At 37.9% G+C, this 23,706-nt stretch overlaps 1 protein-coding gene across 1 annotated transcript in view; it reads right to left on the bottom strand.

Annotated features, from left to right (window-relative positions):
- Positions 1-324: 324 nt before the first annotated feature.
- The window catches only part of ARSB (arylsulfatase B), a 66,321-nt gene continuing 42,939 nt past the window's right edge, over positions 325-23,706 (bottom strand). Inside the window, exons 7-8 of the mRNA XM_038171355.2 lie at positions 1,514-1,642; positions 325-1,013 (exon numbers count right to left, since the gene is read on the bottom strand). Coding sequence (XP_038027283.1) covers positions 748-1,013; positions 1,514-1,642 — 395 coding nt within the window. The 3' untranslated portion in view covers positions 325-747. The remainder of the gene's footprint in view (positions 1,014-1,513; positions 1,643-23,706) is intronic.

Raw genomic sequence — 23,706 nt, 5'->3', positions numbered from 1 at the left:
TTGAACTTACATTACGTTTTTTATTCAACCCTTTCTTCAGCCTATCGAGACCGTCCTGCCTGGCTGCCCTGCACTCTAGTTGGCCACCACCCTCTACCCCAGTTTGATACATTAACAGTGAACACAGATTAGGGATTTTGCTCTATTCTTAGAGATTGTTTTTTTACTTTTTTTTTTTTTTCCCCCTACTGTCTGAGAATTCTGCCTATTGCCTTTCCTGAACAGCGTTTCATGTTAAAGGTAAAAATTATAATTTCAACTATTGTACTGTTTTCTATTCTTTATGAGTAATGTAACAGCTTCCAACAAAATTTATCTACTGGGTAAACATTAAACTCAAAATCAGTTTATTCCACAAGAGAATTCTGGATGTTCCTGCTGCCTTGATCCATTTCAGCTTTTTAACAGAAGTAATCTCTTTCAGGATGGGAGGCAGTGCTTTAGTTTCTGCTTTAAACGCGTATTGTTAACAAAGAATACTCAAAGAAGAGATTTATAATTTTATCAATGTTTCACATCCAATAATTGGAAGGAGAGAATGGGAAGGACTGAAATAAGATCCCCAGCATACTTTAGGAGTAAGAAATATTCTTAAAGAGTAAGAAATACTCTTAAAGGAAAGAGCAAAAAATGAACTCACAATTATCAGTAATGCAATCAACAATGTAAGACAAATGTGTCTAGGACCTTGAGGTACATAAAATGAACTCTGCTGCAGGTGTGTTTTGCAGGGCATAGTGCTGTGCATTATGCCCAAGGACCCCAAACCCCAGTTGCTGCTGGATCACAGTTGGGATCCTCATCAGGGTAGAATACAGGCACTGAACGTTTATAATAGTACTGAAGACGTGAGAGCAGTTTTTTCACCACATGAGGATATTTTTCAGACAACTCATTTTTCTCTTCAGGATCACGAACAATATCAAATAGCCAAAGTCTCTTTGTTGGTGGATCAGACGACTGAATATTTGATTCATTGAACAAAGATGGTGGAGGGAACCAATGACCGCAGCCTACAGAAACAGGAACAGACCAAGCGTTAATTCTCAGATACAGAGCAGTGAGGAGAGGCAAAGTTATACTGTAACTGAGGAATTCACTAGGTCCCTTGACAAGCCACGGGCCAGTGACTCTTGCTGCATTGCTTAACTGTCCAGCATCAAAGTCTCTCTACTCCAAGGCCACCTGTACAAGAGTTACGTTTATATAAAAAAGCCACACCATTGGGATTCAAACTTGCATGTGGCTTAATTTCAAATCAAGTGATTTCATGGACTTTTTTCTTTCACTACTGTGAATTTCACTACTGTAAAGGTCAAATTCATCATTTGCAAAATGAAAGAATATGTTGTCTGGATTTTAGAAGTGTCCCTTCTAGATTTTTGCATGTGATCTAAATCCTGAAAGCTAACAGGATAAATAGGAGAAATGATCATATGTTAAACAGAATGAAACTGTGTTTAGAGTGTAGGGGAGATAGGACATCTTGTACAAAAGGGAGTTACTTTGTTACCTGGATATCCAGTTAGTAATTTCCATTTTCCATGACGGATTGCTGCATGCATGGATATATTGAAAAGTGTATTATCCCACAGAAAAGAATTGATCTGCGGTGAAGATGTCCTGTTGTCAATGCCAAGACCTTAATGGAACAGTAAAATAAGTTAGATGCATTACATATGAATGAAGTCATTTTTAGAATTCTGATAGAAAGCAAAGGAATATCATCCATTTATTTTTTTGTATTGAATAGAGAATTTGTTATATATATGTACAAAGATCTGTGCTCCAATTCACTGGATATACTTAATAGAACTTAAACCGAATCCTAGAAAGTGACATGATGACCAGTGGAGAAAGTGACGTCTGAGTCCAAATAACTGGACTCACCTCATATACAGATATCATGTGTGTATCCAGTATACCTATATTAAGAACATTAATTATTGTGATTGCTAAATTTCTTCATTGTATTGAAAGATCTCCTGAATCAGAACTATTGCTGTTATTTCTCTTGGATCACTAACACACAGAGAATGAGCTAGGTCCCAGCTTTTACCCACACACAAGAGAGATGATTCTCTGGAATGAGCTGGCTACATTCACACACATCCAAATCTGGCCAGTGAGGTACATCTATCATATAACAACAAGAGATTGCAAAGCAACAGTGTCTTTGTAGAAAAATTCATCTATTATGTGTCTCCATATCCAGACACTGCAGCAAATTCTCAGATGTTAGCTATGCACCAATTCCCTCTCAAAACACATCTTTATATGAGTAAGCTCAGAAAAAAACAAAAACAAACAAGCAAACAAACAACAAACAAACAAACAAATACAGAAAGCAATTAGTTCTTTACTGAAACCAGGAGAGTCAGATGTTCTAGGAGAATTCAAACCTGCAAAAATCCTGCATATCAGCTTTCATAACCAAGTTATATTTATGAAATAAAATCTAAGAGTTTTACATTAACTGTTATCAGTTGGTACCTGCTTACAAAAAGACTACCAAAGGGCAATTCTGTAATCAGACTAGAAGCAAGACATCAGGAAGTAGACAGAAACCAATGTTGATTTTCTAACATCTTTCAAGAGATGAGTTTCAATCAGTTTAGGGAATTTGAAGGACTCAGCTGATATTTTTGTCATTGAAACAAAAAAGAGAATCATTGAGAATCATTGCACATTAAGATGTGCAATGATCACATGAGATCCAATATTAGAGGCAATACCAGAGGTTTCTAAAAACAGTAAATTACTCCACAGTGGGGAAAATATAAATCACATAGAAGAAAATTTGGAAGGGAAATGCTGGGTTCTCTATTTCTAAAGTTCTCTATTTTTTGTGAGGGTCCTGCTAGGTTTCTATTTTAATTCTATTTGATTATTGAGTACTGTGTCCAGTTCTGGGCTCCCCAGTACAAAAAGGACAGGGATCTCCTGGAAAGAGTCCAGCGGAGGGCCACAAAGATGATACAGAGCCTGGAGCATCCTCCCTATGAAGAAAGGCTGAGAGACCTGGGTCTGTTCAGCCTGGAGAAAAGAAGACTGAGAGGGGATCTCATCGATGTGTATAAATACCTGAGGTGTGGAAGACGGAGGGATTTGGCCAACCTCTTTTCAGCGGTTTGTGAGGACAGGGCAAGGGGTAGTGGCCACAAGATATAGCCCAGGCAGTTCCGCACCAACATGCAAAAGAACTTCTTCATGGTAAGGGTGATGGAGCACTGGGACAGGCTGCCCAGGGAGGCTGTGGAGTCTCCTTCTCTGGAGATATTTAAAGCCTGTCTGGACGCCTACCTGGGCAGCCTGCTCTAAGGAACCTGCTTCAGCAGGGGGGGTGGACCTAATGATTTCTCAAAGTCCCTTCCAACCCCTACAATTCTGTGGTTCTGTGATTACTGGAGTTCATACTGTGAATCAGTTTTTCTTTAATAAACACTTTGTATGCATATCCAAGTTCCTTTTTTTACATCAGACTTGTATAGTGTTCCTAGATAAAGACTATAGAAGTGGACTACTTGTTTAGAATTTGCATACACAGGCTCGGGAGGGATTAGCTCAGCTTAGATCATGAAGTACTGATGGGAAAACAAACAAACAAACAAACAAAACCACTATTAAAAAAAAAAAAAAGAAAAAGAGAGAGAGAGAGAGAGAAAAAAAAATCATAGAAATACCCTGAAGAATCTGTTCTGGAAGATAAATCTACACATAGCCATGTGATGTCTGCAGCAGATACACAATGTTTTGAAGATTAATATTGCTTACTTTTCCACATCATTATGCTACATATTATTCTGTCATACTGTTTGCTACTGGGAATACTCATCATTACCATTTACTTACTTAAAGAGCACAATGAAGGACATCCAGCAGATGAAAAAGTACAACCATATTTTTTTAAACATTATGTCACAAAATTACAGTATTAGGTCTAAAGGAAGAATTATGTAAGTCTGATTTTAAGCATGAGCATGGAGAAAGTGCTTCTGATTGCTGAGGTATGGTATGTGAAGCCATTGCACTACACAATATAAATTACTTAAAATACTTTAAATAACCAGTATGAAAGATTGCATTTTAGAAATACTTTGCAAAATATAGGTAACAAAACCTAACAAATTTTAAACTAAGAAATGCTTCTACCAGAACTTGTAGGTGAAATTGTTTGACAGAATTTTATTGCTGAGCAAAATTTATTGAAAAGATAAAGGCACTCATGTTGAGCTATTATAAGCAGAACCCTGTCAATCATGATAACTCACTCATTTTAAGCCATTTTACCCCGTCTTGCACCAAAGAGATGTGCAGCCTATAATTCAGCCAAGTTCCTTGCTTCATGGGCAGTACTGGTCAACTTTTATCAGACCATGAAAAACAGATTGGTGCTTGTTTGAATGAGCTTTACATGGAATATTTACCAGACTGGCAGTTTATTATATTATATAAGCACCAGTTACAATACTTATAAAAGTTTGCTTGATATGAGTTGTGTTCTCCCATTATATGATTTACTCAGGCAGATAATGATAGGACAATGGGGAGTGGTTTTAAACTAAAAGAGGGGAGAGTTAGATTAGACATTTGGAGGAAATTCTTCACTCAGAGGGTGGTGAGGCACTGGCACTGGCTGCCCAGAGAAGCCATGGATGCCCCATCCCTGGAGGTGCTCAAGGCCAGGCTGGATGGGGCTTTGGGCAACCTGGTCTGGTGGAAAGTGCCCCTGCCCATGGCAGGAGGTTGGAGTTAGATGATCTTTAAGGTCCCTCTTACAACTCAAACCATTCTGTGATTCTATGAGTCGCCTTAAGCTAGAACATACCTTGCTCTGCATATACATGAATTGCTCCTTCTCTTCAACCCAGTTGTTAAATTTCTATCTCTGTATTCATTCTTCAGCTTCTGCTATTGCAGCTAAAATGCAAAACTACTGGGCAGTCTTCTCCTGCCATAGTTCAGTAGATAAAGAAGTCACATTCCTTTTCATTTCCTGTGTAAGATAAAATGTTCACTTCCTAAGCATCTAAGGAGCTTTCCTCCGTATCTGCTCTAGACTGGTTTTGGCTTCTGTTCTCTCCCTCCCTGCCTCTCTCCCCCCCTTCCCTTCTGTTTTTCAGCATCATTGACAGGCAAGAAACCCATGGACTAATTCAGCAGACAGAGGACAGATGCTTTTTATGGATCTATCTAATGCAGCCTACCTTCATATGCCCACATACTCTCTTTATAGACTTATAAATCTAAAATGCTTTTGAGGCTTTTCCTTGTGTGAAGATGCTACACATTTTAATTTGCTGCCATTTGCTCACCAATGTATTGACAGCTAATGAGGTCAGCTAATGAGGTCCTACAGCTTTGCTTTTGCTTTAAAGAAATCCCACAGCCTTTGCCATCATTTTTCTTATTTTCTGACTTAAGCCTCTGTTTCCCAAAGCCCAATTTGTTACCCTCAGCAGTTGCTACATTTAACTGCTCTTTTGGGAAGTGATACTAACTTTTATTATTTAGGAAAGCAGTGAAATTTCATTCAGATATTTATTTTTGTATATTTAATGCTATGACAAATTGATCTAACTATTTTAGTGTTTTGTTTGGAGTTGTAGGTAACCAAAAAAAGTTAATCAATAGCTTTCATATCTCTATAGAAAAAATAAGTACTTTGAAAAATGCAGTCCTTAGATAAGTGACTTCAGAGTTTGTGTCAAGCCCATCCTTAGTCTAACAGCCTGAAAACTGGTTTCAAGTCAGACTTTAAAAGGAACTGAGCTGGCCAACTCACACTATCCACAAGGCAGTTTATCATCTAAAAAAATGTCTCTTTGCCAGATGAAATCTGTGAAACGGCTATGTGAGAAACTACTTAAATAGTATCTTCATCCCCAGAGAGGAACAACACATATCTATGAGATTGGGTGGCAATGACAGGACAAAAAAGGAAAGCTGGTCTTTTGTAATATGGCACACCAAATAAATTATGAGGCTTCTTAACTTCACTTTTTCTTTTTTTTTTTTTTTTTTTTCTTTCAGGAAAGCTTCCACTTCTTTGATTTTGTCTAATCTATAAATTTGTGGGAAAACAAAACAAAAAAAATTCAATTAAATAAATTTATTTAGACTGTATTAATGACTCTTTATGACTTTCAATAATAGAAAGAAAGAAGATAAAGTACAAATTTTCAGCTGAGATTTTAGAAAGTGAATATAGATGGGAAAATATATTCTATATCTACAAAGATAGGTATGATACTTGCACATATCTAATAAGCATAGATTAATTACTCTTCTCATTCCCACAGCTTTTCTTTCTTCCTCCAAGAATGAGACCAACTCAAGCAATTGGTAGATACCTAAAATCTAAAGATATAATTAGACAGTACATCTAAAAATAGAGTATTCTGTATTCAGGCTATGATTAAGATGATGAAAATGATCCATGTTGAGAAGTTTTCTTGGTGGGTAGGAGATCAAAGAGCATACAGTTTTGCCCAACATGCCATTTACAAGATCCCAACCAGAAAATTTTAAGGGTCCAAAACAATATTGCCTGAAGCACGCTATATTTCTGTACGCTATGGTCTATGTCACTAACGTGCAGGGAAGAAATGTAGGGTACTGGACAAAAGCAAATGAATGTTAGTTTCTTATTTATTTGGGAAACAGAGCCCTGACCAAAGATGTAATCTGAACAGCCTGAGTACCAGATTGTACAGAATATGTCTCTACAATTTTCCAGTATCCTGCACAGTAACAGAAGCTTTAATTTATAAGCAAGTATATATAATCAGTACTCTTTATGGACAACAGAAGCAAATGAAGCACGTACTTTCATTACTTCATCTGTAAAGCAAAGACTACAGCTGTTATCTACACTTATCAGTAGAATGGACTAAAACCAAAATTGTTCTCTATATCAAACTTCTATTTCTGAAAATATCATAAAACATGAAATTGAGCCATGTGAAAGGGAAAGTATGATCATAAAATATCACCAACATTCATTTTCTGTAACACAAGTGTGTGTGTGTATTATACCACCTGGGTGTCTAAATAATTTGATACTTCACAGTTTGTAAAGTTTGTAATGGATGCCATTCCCTAGGTATTCTGTTAGTAACTAAAAAATTATCTTTTTAGTTCTCAATACTAATTTTTTTTTTTGTCTATGCAACTCCCTCTATCATCTCTTTGATTGCTGCATTCCAAAACTTAAATAATAAATAAGAGGATCCCCATAGAACAAAAGCTTACTTCTCACACTGTGTGAATTATTTAAAAGAAGTGCAAAGGAGTGGTTTTGCCCATGCTTAACAGGGCAGACAGGGTTGAGGCTAAGACTGGCAAGAAGAGGTGTGGTGGTTTTACCCTGCTGGGCAGCCAAACTCCAGCACAACCACTCACTTCCTCTCAGAGGAAGAAGAGGGAGAGAAGAAAGTATGATGGAAAGAAAAAAGGATAAGTTAAACAAAAGGACAGTTTAATTAAAGAGAAAAGGAAGAGAGAAAAGCAAACAAGCAAAGGCTATGCAGAAGCACAGAGCAAATGAAAAAAAAAAAAAATTGCTCTTTACTTCCCGTCAATCAGTGATGTTCAGCCACATCCCAGGAAGCAAGGCCTCAATACATGGAGAAGCTGTCTGGGAGGACAGGAGTCTTCATAATGAGAGCCCTCTCCCTCCATCCTCTTCCTCAGCTTTTATTGCTGAGTGTGACACCCACATGGTATGCAATATCCCTTTGGTTGGTTTAGGTCAGCTGTCCTGGCTTTGTCCCCTCCCCACCTCTTGCCCACACCCAGCCTGATGGCTGTGGGGGAGTTTGGAGGGAGCCTTGTTGCTGTGCCAGCACTGCGTAGCAGCAGACACAACACTGGTGTGATACCACTGCTGTTTTAGCTACAGGTGCAGAGCACAGCACTGTATGGCCCGCTGCAGAGAAAGTTAACTCCATCCCATCCAGACCCTAATCAATTTGAAGAAATCTGCCAGCTCTTGACAAAGGAAATCTGACTGATATGTCCCAGCTGGATTTCCAAAAGGCTCCAGACAGATAAAGTAAGCAGTGATGGGTAAGAGGAAAGATCCTTGCATGAATAAAAAGGCATCCAATAGGAAAAAAAAAGTTTCCCTTTCATGTTCAATACATCACTGGATTCCTGAAGGCATTTGTGCTGGGGCCCATATTGTTACACATATTCCAAATGATCTGGAAAGGGGTCTGAAAACTGAAATTACAAAGTCTCTGGATGTTATTATGTTAGTTAAGGCTGCCTGAAAAGAATGACAGAAGACCTTGTGGGACTGGATGAGTAGGCATTAAAATAGGCAATGATAGAGACATAGATATAGGTAAAGTGAAGGAAGTGTGAAATAACAATCCTAAATTCAAGTCTAAAATGATGACTTGTGAGTCGCCTGTAACTGTCCAAGAGTGAAACCTCAGAATCATGACAGATTGAGCTGACGCTTTTTCAGAATTATGTCAGCACTGGTCAACAAGAAAACTGAATGCAAGGAATTATTATAAAAGATAAGTGATCAAAGAAAAACGTTCTATGCAACTGAAAAACTGATCTGGTCTTCACATCTCAAAAATAATATAGCACAACTGAAAATGTTTAGAAACCAGCTACAAAGTTGGGTGAAACCTGCAGTCCCTCAGGAATTAAAATTCTCTGCTAGTTGTATATTCTGCTTAATTAAGTTATTATATTATAGAAAACTCTAGGGACCAGGCTGTTTCTATCTCCTGTGTGTGCAAAGGAAGGTTTGTTCCATCTTGTGTGATGTTGGGCCAATCAAATAATCAACTCCTTAATGTTTTAACTGACAGGAGACTTACCAAGATAATTAAATAGTTTGGCCTGTCATTAATATAGTCAATGTGACTACAGTCTCTATGCGAACCTGACCTTCTCAACATCTGACTAGATGTCACATACAATGTCAAATGGTAATAATACACAGCACATACCCACAATAAGAAAAACTCACATGTGCTGAAATGCTGGATGAGTTATAAAATTATTTGCCTAAGAAATTCATTGTCTGCTTTTGCCAGTAAAAACCATGTTCCAACTAGACTAGACTACATTCTCTGAACAAATATAATCTTGTCTACATCCTCAAATTCAATTACATGTCATTCTTTTTCAATCACCAAAAAGACTTCATGGAATACTTCCATGTTATTGTATCACTTTGTAAAACCTTCTTTTAATAGCATCTCAGCTTGTTGCTATCAGAATGGCTACAACAGCTCTGTGAGCTTTTGGTTCTGTGCAGTCGTTACCCCTGCAGGATAAAAATAAACTTCATTTTGTTTGTAGGTACCATGTCACCAATAACTGTTACTAGGATAGCACTGCAAGTGTCCTGTGTGTTTGCAAATACTCTCACACATGTTGGGTGGGACTGCTCAGGCTTTCAGACATAGAATTAGACTCATAGAACATCCCTAGTTGGAAGGAACCCACAAGGATCATAAATATTTCTCTAATGCCAGCTGGAGAGACATACTGGCCTGCAACTGTGACAGATGCACCTATCATAGGATTTTCTACCAGTTAACGCATTGAGAGCAAGGATCACAGACATAACATAGTCTCATCACACAGCCAGAAGACAAGAAACTACTGAACTGCAGAAACTAGTGCTCAGAGTAATGCCCTTCCTCAGCTTTGGGGAATGGTGGTACTTAATCTTATGTCTAAAAAAGATATTGTATTCAAAAGAATACAATGTTGTCCATTCAAATTGCTAAGTTACTAAAGACAGTCACTCCAAGAAGACAGGCTTTCAAAAGGTAGTGTCATCTTGCAATGACAAATTTCAAGGGGATAAATTAGATGTTCAATCTGTACGTCACAAAGTAGAATTCTGCTTAATAGTTGAGCCAGAAAAAAACGAGAAAACAAACAAACAAACAATAACCCACACAGGGTACTACTACTAGAATTTGAAACCAACAAACAATAATATTATTTTCATAGTAAGATGATGCATCTTTCTGCCTCTTGTGATCTGATTAGTAGCCTATAAAAACCACAGAGGAGATCCCCAGACAGAAGTCTGGGACTGGCAAACCAAAAACCACTTATACATGAAACCCACACAAAGACAATATTTTCTAGAATATTTTCTAGTTCATTATCATGTTTAAAATCAACACAATATTTTAATCATCCAAAAAATGTCTATTTTATTCAACAGCTTTTATATATTGTCATAAAAATTAGTAGTACCATTCTCCTACTGGTTCCATCAAAATAAATCAAAAGCTTTGCACTTCACAGCCTCTTTTCTAATGTAAATAATTTAATTCTCTATAAAGATTTGAAACATTTACTTACATGATGCCCTTTAAACAGAGAAGACTGTCTCCCAATTGATTCAAAAATCACAAGCAATTACTTTTCTATAAATAGACACTTCAGAGTCCTTTGAATTAACTTAGCCTGGTTCTGTGCTACAACTGCAGAAATAGTAAGTAAAAATGCACAGACCATCCTAAATATTAAGGAATGCCACATAAAAATTACCTTCATGAAAACAGTCTTCCATCTCCTATTAATCTCACCACTTGCACACACACAAAACTAGCAGGTCTAGCAGGCTCACTAATGCTTAACTGTGGAAAAGCAGGAGGTCTGTTGGGACTTGAAAAAAAAATCACACTGAAACTAATAGAAACCTTTCCATTGCTTCTAGTGGGCTCTGACTTAGATTGGTAAGCATTAGTAGTAACAAACGAGGGGCTTACACCCTACCAGATTCTCTTGATCAAACATATGAAGCTGAATTCCTCTTGATCCACATGTTTCAGGAGAGACAGTGTGTTTTCCATTAAACCTTTGTAAAAAAGGCTTACATATTTGTATTCAAAACAATCATTTATGGCAACAAATAAGTTTTTAAACACTCTCAAAATTATCCAGGGAACATTAAAGTGATACTAATCAAAACAGAACAGAAACACCAATAGACAAGTTACCAAGTGCTAGAAGTAAAAGAAAAAGCTTAAGAAAAAAAGACCAGTAACAGTACACAACCCCAAGAATGTTCCCAAAATTGAGGTTGATGGATCAGCAAAGAAAACTGAACTTGAGCCATTTTCTCTGCTGCAAAATCCATGTCACTAAGGTCAGAAATTAAGATCAAGAAACTGTTCACTTAAACAACTCACTTCATCTTCCCTGCAGCACCGGAACAGAAAAAAAAAAAACAGTCTTCAGGTACCAGGCACCAAAACAATTGATTCTTTATAGGAGTGTGCAGCCAGAAAGGGAAACACAAAGTTGAGAAATGAACCATAACTTCACTGCAGTAAAACTCAGGAAGCCACATTATAACTTTTCTTTGTGGTCAGCATTGCTTCCCATAACCACATCTTCTGAACTTTCTTTGGACAACATTTTTCCAACTGTCCAATAGTTTCCTCCCTACAGGAAAAAATTCTCAAGTCACACAGAAAGCCCCACCCAACTGCGGGCTATAAAAATTACTATTTGTCCACTAGAACAATTAGAAACATACGCCAATTCAGTGATGAACTTGTTTAATTTTCAATAAACTGGAAATAAAGAAAAGGATCAGACCAATTAAATATATAATTTCCATACATTTTAATAGGTGAACCTCAAATCTAAGGGTTGAATTTGCATAGGGATATACCTGACAGAATGAGAGATTTTCTCCTGCTTCCATAAAATCTAGCCCAACACCAAGGTCAAAAATGGGTTTTGAACTGTGATCAGTCTTTCAAGACAGATTTCTCACCAACAGACTGTATGAAGCTCCAAGATGGAGATTTTCTCCATATTTTCTGTTTCACGTCACATAATACATGCAAACATTTTGACTGACAAGAGAGAAAATAAGCATGATTAAGGTGGTGAAGGGATATTCAGATGGGTTTGGGTAATTTCAGTTTCACTCATACCAAATTCATGCATAAAGCTTTGAACTTATATGAGTACATGTAAATGTAGTGTGCATACCATGTGGATCAGATTCTTAACTTTTACTACCTCCTAAATTTTAATTCAATGATCTATGAGTTTTTCTGGAATGCATAGAAGCAAAATATTCTGTGAGCACAGGGTGGTTTTGATTTGCAGGCAGACTGTTTTGGTGCTTAAATAAATTATTCTTCAAATAAATCTAAAGCTGAATTAGCAACTCTACCTTACATCATAAAACACAGAATGATAACTGAAAAAATATACATATCTCCTTCATTATTTCCCTGTCTGGAAGTAGCTGGATCTGGGGAGAAGAGAGAGAAGGTGGCAAGAAGGCTTAATGTAGAAACATAAGAACATAGAAATATCTTTCAGTATATATCTTTTCTAGTGAAGGTCATTTTAGGAACTGGAAGGCTGTACTCTTCACATTATCCAGCTGCACATATAACAAAGGTAGTACAAATCTATGCACTGGGTCAGAAAAATAAGTTGACACTGGATTTCCATTCTATTTGAATTTCTCTGTTTTATACCTTTGGATTAGGGATCATATAGCTTTACATTAACATGAGATTTTTCTCTTCCTAAATTTCAGGAAATGATACACTGAATGTGATTCAAGTTTTTATCTAATGTACATACTTGACCACAACATTTATGGCACTGAGAGCAATAAGAGTACATTTTACATTTCTATTGATGAATATTAAATCAAGTCTCTTCCAAATTCCCTTAAAATCTTGACTGTCTCTTAACATAGTAATATAATTTTCACAGGGACTAAAATCTTAAACCTGTCAGATGAACTAACTACTTGCAAGAAAAGAGTAAGACTAAAGTTCCAAAGAAAATTTTAATGAGAAATAAAAAAGTAAAATAACAAAAGGCATAGATAACATTTTTAGAATTAATAAACACATTTATACCTTATATATATTCTATTTATATGTATATAGTATTTGTAAATGCTTCATTTAAATGCTCCTCCAGAAACTGGCTGCTCTTGACTTGGACTGGCGTACGCTTCATTGGGTTAGAAACTGGCTGGATAGCCGGGCCCAAAGAGTTGTGGCAAATGGAGTCAAATCCAGCTGGAGACCGGTCACTAGTGGCATTCCCCAGGGCTCAGTACTGGGGCCAGTTCTCTTTCATATCTTTTTGATGATCTGGATGAGGGGATCCAGTGCACCTTCAGTAAGTTTGCAGATGACACCAAATTAGGTGTGTGTGTCGGTCTGCTCACCTCATGTCGGTAGGAAGGTTCTGCAGGAGGATCTGGATAGGCTGCACCGATGGGCTGAGGCCAACTGCATGAAGTTCAACAAGGCCAAGTGCCAGGTCCTGCACTTGGGGCGCAACAACCCCAAGCAGAGCTACAGGCTGGGAGATGAGTGGTTGGAGAGCTGCCAGGCAGAGAAGGACCTGGGAGTATTGGTTGGTAGTTGGCTGAATATGAGCCAGCAGTGTGCTCAGGTGGCCAAGAAGGCCAACAGCATCCTGGCTTGTATCAGAAACTGCGTGGCCAGCAGGGCAAGGGAAGTGATTGTCCCCCTGTACTCGGCTCTGGTGAGGCCGCACCTCAAGTACTGTGTTCAGTTTTGGGCCCCTCGCTACAAGAAGGACATGGAGGTGCTCGAGCAAGTCCAGAGAAGGGCGACGAAGCTGGTGAGGGGCCTGGAGAACAAGTCTTACGAGGAGCGGCTGAGGGAGCTGGGCTTGTTCAGCCTGGAGAAGAAGAGGCTCAGGGGCGATCTTATCGCTCTCTACAGATACATTAAAGGAGGCTGTAGCAAGGTGGGGGTTGGTCTGTTCTCCCACGTGCCTGGTGACAGGACGAGGGGGAATGGGCTGAAGTTGCAGCGGGGAGGTTTAGGTTGGATATTAGGAAAAACTTCTTTACTGAAAGGGTTTTTAGGCATTGGAATGGGCTGCCCAGGGAAGTGGTGGAGTCGCCATCCCTGGAGGTCTTTAAAAGATGTTTAGATGTAGAGCTGAGTGATATGGTTTAGTGGAGGACTTGTTGGTGTTAGGTCAGAGGTTGGACTAGGTGATCTTGGAGAGAAACGCAGATATTCCCCATGCATTTACAAAAGAAAGCAGAGGGGAAGATAGAGTATTTCTTCCCTATTGCTACAGACACATGAAAAGTCTTAGATAAAAGTAGATAAGGATTCCTCAGGCAAAATTCTTGTTATGCTCAAGGTCTGGAACAAATGTTTCCCAACAGAAGGACTCCTATGCTATGCTGCTCTACATTGCCCTGCAAAGCAGCACAAGGATATCAGAATTCTGTATTAAGTGATAACATTTGATGAAGGATCTGTACCTCCCCCTGCAGTACATATATATATATATATATTAAAAAAAAAAAAAGCACTTTTACTTTCTCACACAGATGAAGTAAATTCATTTTTGCCAAGATAGGCCTACATTTCAAGGCCTACATTTTTTCCTTTGTGTTTATAATAAATAAAAGAAATAAAATATTTTACAGTGTTTCTAAATGATAACTCAAAAGTCTATAGCCCTTTGAAAGTGATCACAGAATCACTGAATAGCTGAGGTTGGCAGGGACCTCTGGAGGTCACCTGGTCCAGCCTCCTTGCTGGAACAGGGAAACCTAGACCTCATCCAAGTGTTTTTTGTGTATGTCCAAGGAGAGAGACTCCACGGTGTCTCTGAGCAACCTATCCCAGTGCGCAGTCACCCACACAGAAGTGCTTCCTGAGGGAAGAAACAAGGGAACCTCCTGTATTATAGTGTGTGCCCATTGCCTCTTGTCGTGGCAGTGGACACCACTAAAAACTGTCACTCTTTTTTTCTTTGCAACCTGCCTTCAGGTACTTATAGACACCAATGAGATCCCCCCGAGTCTCCTCTTCTCTATGTTATGCTGTCCCAGTGATAATTTTCCCCAGCACAAGAAGGACATAGACCTATAAAACAAGTCTGGAGAAGGGACATGAAGATGATCAAGGGGCTGGAGTACCTCTCCTGTGAAGAAAAACTGAGAGAATTGGGAATGTTTATTCAGCCTAGAGAAGAGAAGACTCTGGGAAGACATCATTACAGCCTTTCAGTACTTAAAGGGAGCCTACAGGAGAGCCGGAGAGGGATTCCTTGTCGGGCACTGTAGTGATAGAACAAGGAGCAATGGTTTAAAACTAAAATAGAGTAAGTTTAGACTAGATATAAGGAAGAAATTCTTCACTATGAAGGTGGTGAGACACAGAGAAGCTGTGGATGCCCCATCCCTGGAAATGCTCAAGGCCAGGCTGGATGGGGCTTTGGGCAACCTGGGAGGTGGGAGGTGTTGCTGCCCATGGCAGGGGGATTGGAATTAGATGATCTTTAGGTCCCTTCCAACCCAAACCATTCTGTAATTCTATGATAATGCCCTCAGTAACATGCTTTAACTTTTGGTTAGCCCTGAAGAAGGCAGGCAGTTGGACTAGATAATCTTTGAGGGTACCTTCCAACTGAAGTATTCCATTCTATTCTTTTAAAGTTGCACATGTGTTTGTAGGCATGATGCCGTAATTAACGGACTGCTTGTGAATGTCCATGAGAAACATGAAAGTGTGTTACAAAGAGAGACAAGCCTGCCGTGGTCATTTTGAAATGCAGATGGCTCTGTGGGCTAACAAGGCCTTTGCATATATATACTTTTAATTGACTTCTTTTTTTTTGAACTGTGATGTATGGAGCAATTATTTCATCTCAACAAGGAAACTGCAAATGTCAAGGGCTCCTCCAACCTATACTGTGACAATGAATTACTGAAGAAATAACGTTTTTTGCTACTTCACTGAGGAAAGACATTTGGTGACCTTTTGCTGCTTTATAGCAATAATGAGTTTTCTACAAAACTCTGTCTTTCTTTTATGTTATTAAAATAAAAGCATTTGAGGAATAGCCATGACCTTAACCTTGGAAGAATTAATAGAATACTGATCTTGAAGAAACAGCTGAGGCCTGAGACACTAAAACCTCCTAATGTCATGTTGATGAGGCATAAGTCTGTGCCATAGACAAACTCATACAGTGAAGTTCACCTGCCTTAATTCACTTACTCGAACCCTGTGCACATACAGATTCAAACTCACCTATTATCCCTTCTAATTTCAGTTTTCAGTTTTCTCATGGCAATGTTTTATTCCAAATAAAAGATTTTTATGAGAATATCATGCTCAGTCTCTTACCTTTCAAAATGTGTACCCTTCTAAACTTAATTCCAACAGTAGTAAGCATATTAAAATATTCTTGGTCTTGTTTAAAAGTATTCTTCACCTCGATCCTTACAACAGATTAAGATTATATCTTAAAAACCCACTAGACAAAGAATTGAGTAAAATCCAGAATTACTAATGGCAGCAAAAAGTCCCCACTTGCATCAGGAGAGTGAAGCATTTATCCACATTATTACATTATTATACAATTACACAATAATTTTAAAAAAAAAAAAAGAAAAAAAAGAAAGTTATTCTAAATAATATCAAACTGATTAATACGGCCTATGAGATCAAACATTACAAAATGAGAGACAGTAAAATGAAGTGCTTGACTTTCACTTCCCTTACAAAAATATTTTAAAAGACTATTTTTTCAACATCTTTTTTCTTTTCTTCCTTCCTTCCTTCCTTCCTTCCTTCCTTCCTTCCTTCCTTCCTTCCTTCCTTCCTTCCTTCCTTCCTTCCTTCCTTCCTTCCTTCCTTCCTTCCTTCCTTCCTTCCTTCCTTCCTTCCTTCCTTCCTTCCTTCCTTCCTTCCTTCCTTCCTTCCTTCCTTCCTTCCTTCCTTCCTTCCTTCCTTTTTTTCCCTCTCAGAAAACAGATTTGAGCTGATTGGAATGGTATTTATGAATTACTGAAGACATCAAAGGTCATCTTGAGATGGTGTTCTATGTGAAACATAAAACCCAGTTATGTAACTGAAAGATAGCAATGGTCATGGTAAAGAAAACTGAACAGAGTCTGTAATCTGACTCTAACATCCTGTGTACAATTAAAACTTTACAGATTTCCAGCTCAGAGATATTTCATTTGAAAAATGCAATCCATTTATATCAAGAGCTACATAATATAGCTAGTGTTATGTTCTAGTAGCTATAGGATATAATAAAGCATAAAAAAGAAGCAGTAACAAGGGATTTCTGAATTCTAATCATGGTACTGGCACTAGACACTTTATCAAGTAACTTAAAATTTCTAAATTCTAAAAGAGATTATCTACATTCCCAAGGAAACATGGGGATAAGCATGAGATTCTCTAAAAGTGCAATAACTTTACACTTAGTATTGAATACTATGATGGATGGCTCACATCCAGATGCAGGAGGGCTAAGAGCCAAAGCAATGTATAACCGTAGACCAAGCTTCCCAAGCTATATCCCCGCAAAAGCTACATCCCCAGAAACTTCAGATAGCCAACAGCCAAAGGGAAAGCACTGCATATCTGTGATCTGCACAGCAGTAGAACTGTCTAGAACTATTGGCCTCCCATCAGGGAGTGGAGTTGAGTTCTATCCAAAACTGTCAGACCAGCATGAAAGCACCACGTGAAGTGGTTGAGTGCCATGCACAGCTCCAAGGTCACTTATTGGCAACTCCTGCCTTATGCATATACATGGAGTCATTTGAATTTATGATTTACTTGTAATGAAAAGATGACAGATTCCAGATGGTCAGCACACGGACTATTTAATTTTGCAGAGAAATGGAAATTCAGAGAAGCAAACAAGGTATCTTTTTCCTCATTCTTGATCACTTTCCCATTCCAGCTGTCATGATGTCAACTCAGTCATGTAATGCTACCAGTAGCTTTCTTCACCTTTTGATTCTCCAGGAGTGGATTCTGGGTCTTAGCCTGGCATAGACTTGGAGCACTTTAATACTCTTCATAGCCCAGAGAGCACATGCAGGCATGCATACCTATGTCTATTGTATACTTCATCTGCTACTGAATAACTCCATTACGAGGGATTTTTTTAATTATTTTTTTCCCAGTAATTCTAAAGCAGCTAGATCATCAGTAATAAAACTGGGGAAGAAATCACTTCTGGCCTGCTAAGTCCTAGGAATCATCTTTCACCTGGGCACAATAAGTAATAAATGGGGCCTAAAGGAGCCTAGAATGTCTATTCCTTAATCAAGATGAATCATTTTGGTATATGTATGGATATAATATATAATGCTGTAGCCATTATAATGCTATTTTAATGCCCATGAATGATACATCAGTCCCAGAAACAAAATGGTTTCTCTGTTGTAATAAATCATATGTTCATTCGGCACAGAGCAGATTTAGCCCCTTATAAGCAATCATTTATTTTGGCAATTAATAGTGCAATATATGAGGTAATGCCTTTTTTCAAATGTCAAGGAGAGCAATGTAAAGTCTTATTTGCATTGAGAAAATTAATCAAAGCTTGGAGAAAAATCACAAAATGTTTTTACAAGTTCTCTGTATTGGATGTCTGCCTCTATGAATAGATATCTTCAAAATAAATTAACTACAATTAGTAGCATACAGTTTTATTATGCCTTTGAAGTTTTAGTTTATGGTTGAGCCTGGAATTTTAAATGAAGGCAAAGTTTTTTCAGCCTGAAACAGCCCCACCCAACAACATATTTATTTTGAATACATCTTTGAAATTTAAAGAAATTTGGATTATCTTTTTTTTAAGAGAAAGTGATTCTACTTGTCATCTTCAAGATTTTGTACAATTCACTAAATTAATTTATAAATTTAGCAAGTCAGATTAAAAAATTATACAGTATGTACTGACAGCTTCTGATTAACAACTATGAAATAAAGGGTACATTTTCTTTCACCATGTCATTTAGCTCTGATTCTCAAAATAAAATTGCCTTCTGTGGGATATAAAGTTTCTATACTGCTTCAAGACAGACCATCTAGCAACAACGGTGTGGTCAGAAATATGTTTGGTTTAGCAGTTAGGGGAATTTAGATTTAAATCCAGTTGGTTTTTAATTTAGCTGAATCACCAAAACTTGATGAAATGCCATAAGACTGTCTAAAAGAAAGCAGATCTTTCACAATGGAAGAGCTGACGTCACCCTTACAGCTGCCAAACCATCAACAACTTGGCCTTTTTTCTTTAAAGACAAAGTCACAAAAATGGGGCAAAACCTTTTTTTTTTCCTTCCAACAAATGTAAATCAGTTTTTGATTTTTGCAACTTTTCAGTTATTTTACACATTTTATTTGAGCTTTCTTAACCTGTACATTACAGAGAAAATGATACTGTTTCAGCATGATTCTAGCTTTCTGTTTTTAATTTTCTTAATTTCCTACGAAACTCTTAACAGAAAACGTGACTGTTTCAGACAGAAATCTGGAAGACTGTAGGTCTTTTCATACCAATGACCTGCTTTTACAGAATTGCAAATTCTATAATAAATTACAAGCCTACACTGAGATCAAGTGATTGAGACATGTATTCATCATTAAAAATAAATAAATAAAATCAAGAGGGAGATGAAGAAAGAACCAATGACAAAAATAATGGCTTTTAGCAAGGAGAGAAAAGAGCAATTGCCTGGAGGAGCCCAGGTCCATCTCCATCTGCAAAGCTCACCAGACTGGTTTAGCATAGCCAGGTCCAACAAGAGGGTGCGGCCCACATGCTTTCCCCTGGGGGTTCTGGCTCCGGGAGCAGCCAGCCAGCACTAGTAGGGTTGGCTCTCCCTCTGCCTCTCCACTTCCAACTGCACAGCCATCCTCACCCCCGCCTTGCTCTGGCATCCATCAGTACCTTCAATGAGCCAGTTCAACCCAACTGACAGAAGAAAACCATCTGTTCCCCACCCCAGGCTAGCAAGTTAAATCAGTCTGTGGAGGCACCTGAGGAGTACCAGAAAAGATACAAATCAAGCATCAGGATCATGTGGCTGGGAAAGGGGAAGGGAGAAAGTGAAGTATTTCCCCAACAGAAACTTGCTGAATCACTTCATCCGTTATTATGAAACAGAAACCTCAGAGTCTAATTTCAGCGCCACCAACAGAATCAGTCTCACCTGTCCCTGGAAATTCCTTCTTGTCCCTTCCTTTGTGCCAAAATGAGCATTTGATTATATATCCAATAAAAAGAAAAAAAATGCTTAAAATGCTTAATAAAATCTGTATCAGTGTCGTGATTTGGTTCATACACAGAGGGATTTACAAGGTCCATACAAGAGGGAGGCAGGATTTCCTCTTTGGTAGGCAGCATCAAACTATGCTAGTTTAAGCTCCATGAAACTACTGCCTCTGGCTGAGGTTCCCTGGTGGCCTGAGCTGATCTGGTGGCTATGTCCTGTGGCCACTGCCTGCATCTGCCACCAACCACACACTCCCATGTGCTCCTAGTCAGACAGCTACAAGGGAAGTTGATTCAGCTGGCTGGTTTGGTACAAATCTTTCCTCCTCTTCCACCCCACCCATGCCCCAAGACAGTTTGAAGGCTGATCTGGCAGAAGACTCATCTTGTTGCCATATGATTTCCAGATCCAGCAAAAGGGAATCAGAAAAGGATGGAATAATAAGAGAGGTTCTCCATTTTGGCAATGAATCACCACCACACTTGCCTCACTACAAAGACCGCAACACCATCATACCCTACCAGTACATTTTTTTTGAGATTCCACCCCAGTTTTTCACTCCACCTCCTGTTAAAACACCAGATTTTACGGTCCACATTGTAAAACAGATCCATTCAGAGAGAAAAGATTATTTTTAACCCTGATCATTCAGCTGGGCTGCCACAGGTCAGATGTAGCCTGAAGGCAAAGTCTGCAGTCAGGAACAGAAACTGTTTTTAACACTGAGGATGACAAATGAGAAATTACAGTTTAAAAGACTGCAATATGTTTTAGACCACTCCAGAGGTTTATAGTAGAATGAAGAAAGTCTGCCTCAGAGACAGAAGGCGATTATTTGAAAGAAACAGTAAAATAAGACCTGTCAGCATTGTTTTGTAAAATAGAACTGCAGACAAACTAGATTACAGTGTTTTGTCTCTCATGTTGTTTAATATTAACAACAGGAGTGAAGTACAGTACTATGATACAAGGATACTTTAAGGCTATTGTATTGACTACCAGACACAAGCTCCTGAAGAAAGGCAAGATACTCATCAATAGATTAATCAGAGCTCCTACAGCAACCATAGATGATGGCAAGATGTTCGGTACCAGCACTGAGCCTAAGAATTTGAGAAGCTGTATGTTACTACTCCATGAGCAGCACACTCATGGAGTCAAGGTCAAGGTTAGTTCTAACAGACCACAGCAGCAAAGATTTAGTTAGCTCTGTAATTAAGATAGTATTCCCAACATTAAATTTAATACTCTGTTGAATACCTTGTTGTAACACGTGAGTAAATACTAAATTAATTATGTCCTCTGCACAAAATCTTCCCTGAAAAAAAAAAAAAGCTTATATAGGCATTAAAAATCTGAACAGAACAAATTCAGTTTTCCTATTTCAGTCAAAAAAATCTGTGAATTACATTAGACATCCCATGATTCATGCTAGTAAAATATATATACTATCAGCTTATTTGGAGATGAAGATAGATGAATCAATTACATAATATATACTGAAAGAATGCATACGTTATATGCAAGAGCAGTCAAGGATTAAGGAGCACTGAACATGCAATGAACACAATAGAACAATAATTCAGTTCCCTATGTGTGCATAACTACAGCAATAATCAGAACTCTCTTGATTATCCCCAACCTCCTGAAATTTTTTTTGATTATGTTTATTAGTAACTTGAGATTTAACTTCCTCTTCCACAGTACTCTGCAGGCCCAAAGGTTTAGCTAGTCTGTATCTTCTAGTCATTATTTTACCTTTTACTTCAATTTCTACAAAAAATAAAAGAAAATATTAGCATGATTTAAATACTTCATCTGATGCAAGAACCAGAAGGATTATTAAGGTGAAATAATATTTTAAGTGGACTTAAGAAGGGCAAGGTGGACACAAACAAGGCCAAAGACTACTGTCATAATACTCAGCATAGGAGGTGAGAAAGAACCAAGCAAAACAAACTTACATACATGCTAGCACTGTAGGCAAAAGAATATTTTTATCTCAAAAAAAGTTAGGGCAAGGAAATAACAAACAGTCAAGGAAAGAGCAACACTCAAGAATGACACATGTTTTATCACCTTGGTGATAAAAGACTATGTATGTGCAATTAATTTTAAAATGCTTTTTAAAAACATGCAGAGAGGCATATTGCCAAAAAAAATGAAAGACCTATGTACGTCGTCCTTTGAGTCTCCCTCATCTATCCATAATGGAGATGCCAATATCATTACTCCGGATCTTGATTCTCAACTAGTTATCCAATTCATACAAATAAAACCCAGACATAAGAAGAAATAGGCTGAGTTACATACATACAGTTATTCCTAACAACTCATATTGCAACATGGTTATTTTAATCCTCATATGACAAAGCATAATTTCACTATACTATTCAAAAACAGCATCATGAACACCATGATTCACCCTACCAAAGACAAAGCTATTCCTAATTCCAGTTAATAAATTGAGCACATTGTAACAATTCAAGTACAAGAAAAGATGGATTTTTTTCCCCAGCATTGAACTATAAATTGATTTGTTGTTACAATACAAACTGTACATTAATAAAAAGAATGGTGATGTGAAAAAGTAAAGTTTTATATATGTTTTGTCATATATAACAGGGATGTATTTTGTCAAATGTATCAATAATACTATTATCTACTTTCATATTTTTTAAGAATGGTATTATAAAATAAAAAAATAGGAAAAATGTAATGGATACTAACTTAGACGTCCTCTCTGCCTGTTCTTGACCAAAAGTGCTATTAAGGGAGAAGCCGAAACAGGTGGCACAAAGTATCTTGCCAAAGTTTAAGACCTTTACTGAGAAGAAAAAGGAAAACCATATATGGCACATAAGGACTTGCAGGTAAAGATTTAGATTTTTGGTTTTCATTACTATAGTTTCAAAGGTATATAAAAATAATGGGAGTTTACAGGTACACATACCGCTCCCTCCATTCATGGTGGCTAAAGGTCACATCTCCTCTAGAATCAAGTTTCCCTTACTACACCTTCTGCCCACCTACCCAGTTCTGTGCCCAAATGCCACACAACACACATGCACACATATAGGAAGGACATGCAAGATGTAGCGTACAGTAAAGGATCATCACATGTGGCTTCACGTAAACAATCCATGGATGTATTTCCTGAGCTTAGGCTCCTGAAAACTTCCTCTTCTCATTCCTCCTCTATTTAAACCAGGAAGTTGGCTATTCAAATGCCTCAGCTGTGCTCAATAATAGCAGCTCCCACATGGAAAAGATGGTCTCTGAAGTATGCTTCAGAATACCACATCAGGGCATAACATTGTACAGGAATGCTACAACTCATTGAGGATTCTTTGAAGGGAAATTGTTGTAGCTACGCCTTAATTCCATCAGTATATAGGAATTATCTGCAGGCAGTGTTGTAGAGCCAACATTAGATGTGCACGATGTTTCTCCTTCTCAGAAAAACATCACAGAATCAGATGTGCATAGCAGAAGGACACCTTACCACTTTCCTTCTTGTTACCGCAGCACAACTAGTATCTGTCGTGTAAGTAACAGATCACTGTCTGTACTGTACTAGTTCATATGCCTGGATTTACTTCTTCATTTAATGAAATACAGAAATGCTATAAAAACAC

This window comes from Anas platyrhynchos, chromosome Z (assembly GCF_047663525.1).
Source record: "Anas platyrhynchos isolate ZD024472 breed Pekin duck chromosome Z, IASCAAS_PekinDuck_T2T, whole genome shotgun sequence".
Taxonomy (NCBI): domain Eukaryota; kingdom Metazoa; phylum Chordata; class Aves; order Anseriformes; family Anatidae; genus Anas; species Anas platyrhynchos.
This window is presented reverse-complemented; position numbering and strand designations above follow the sequence as displayed.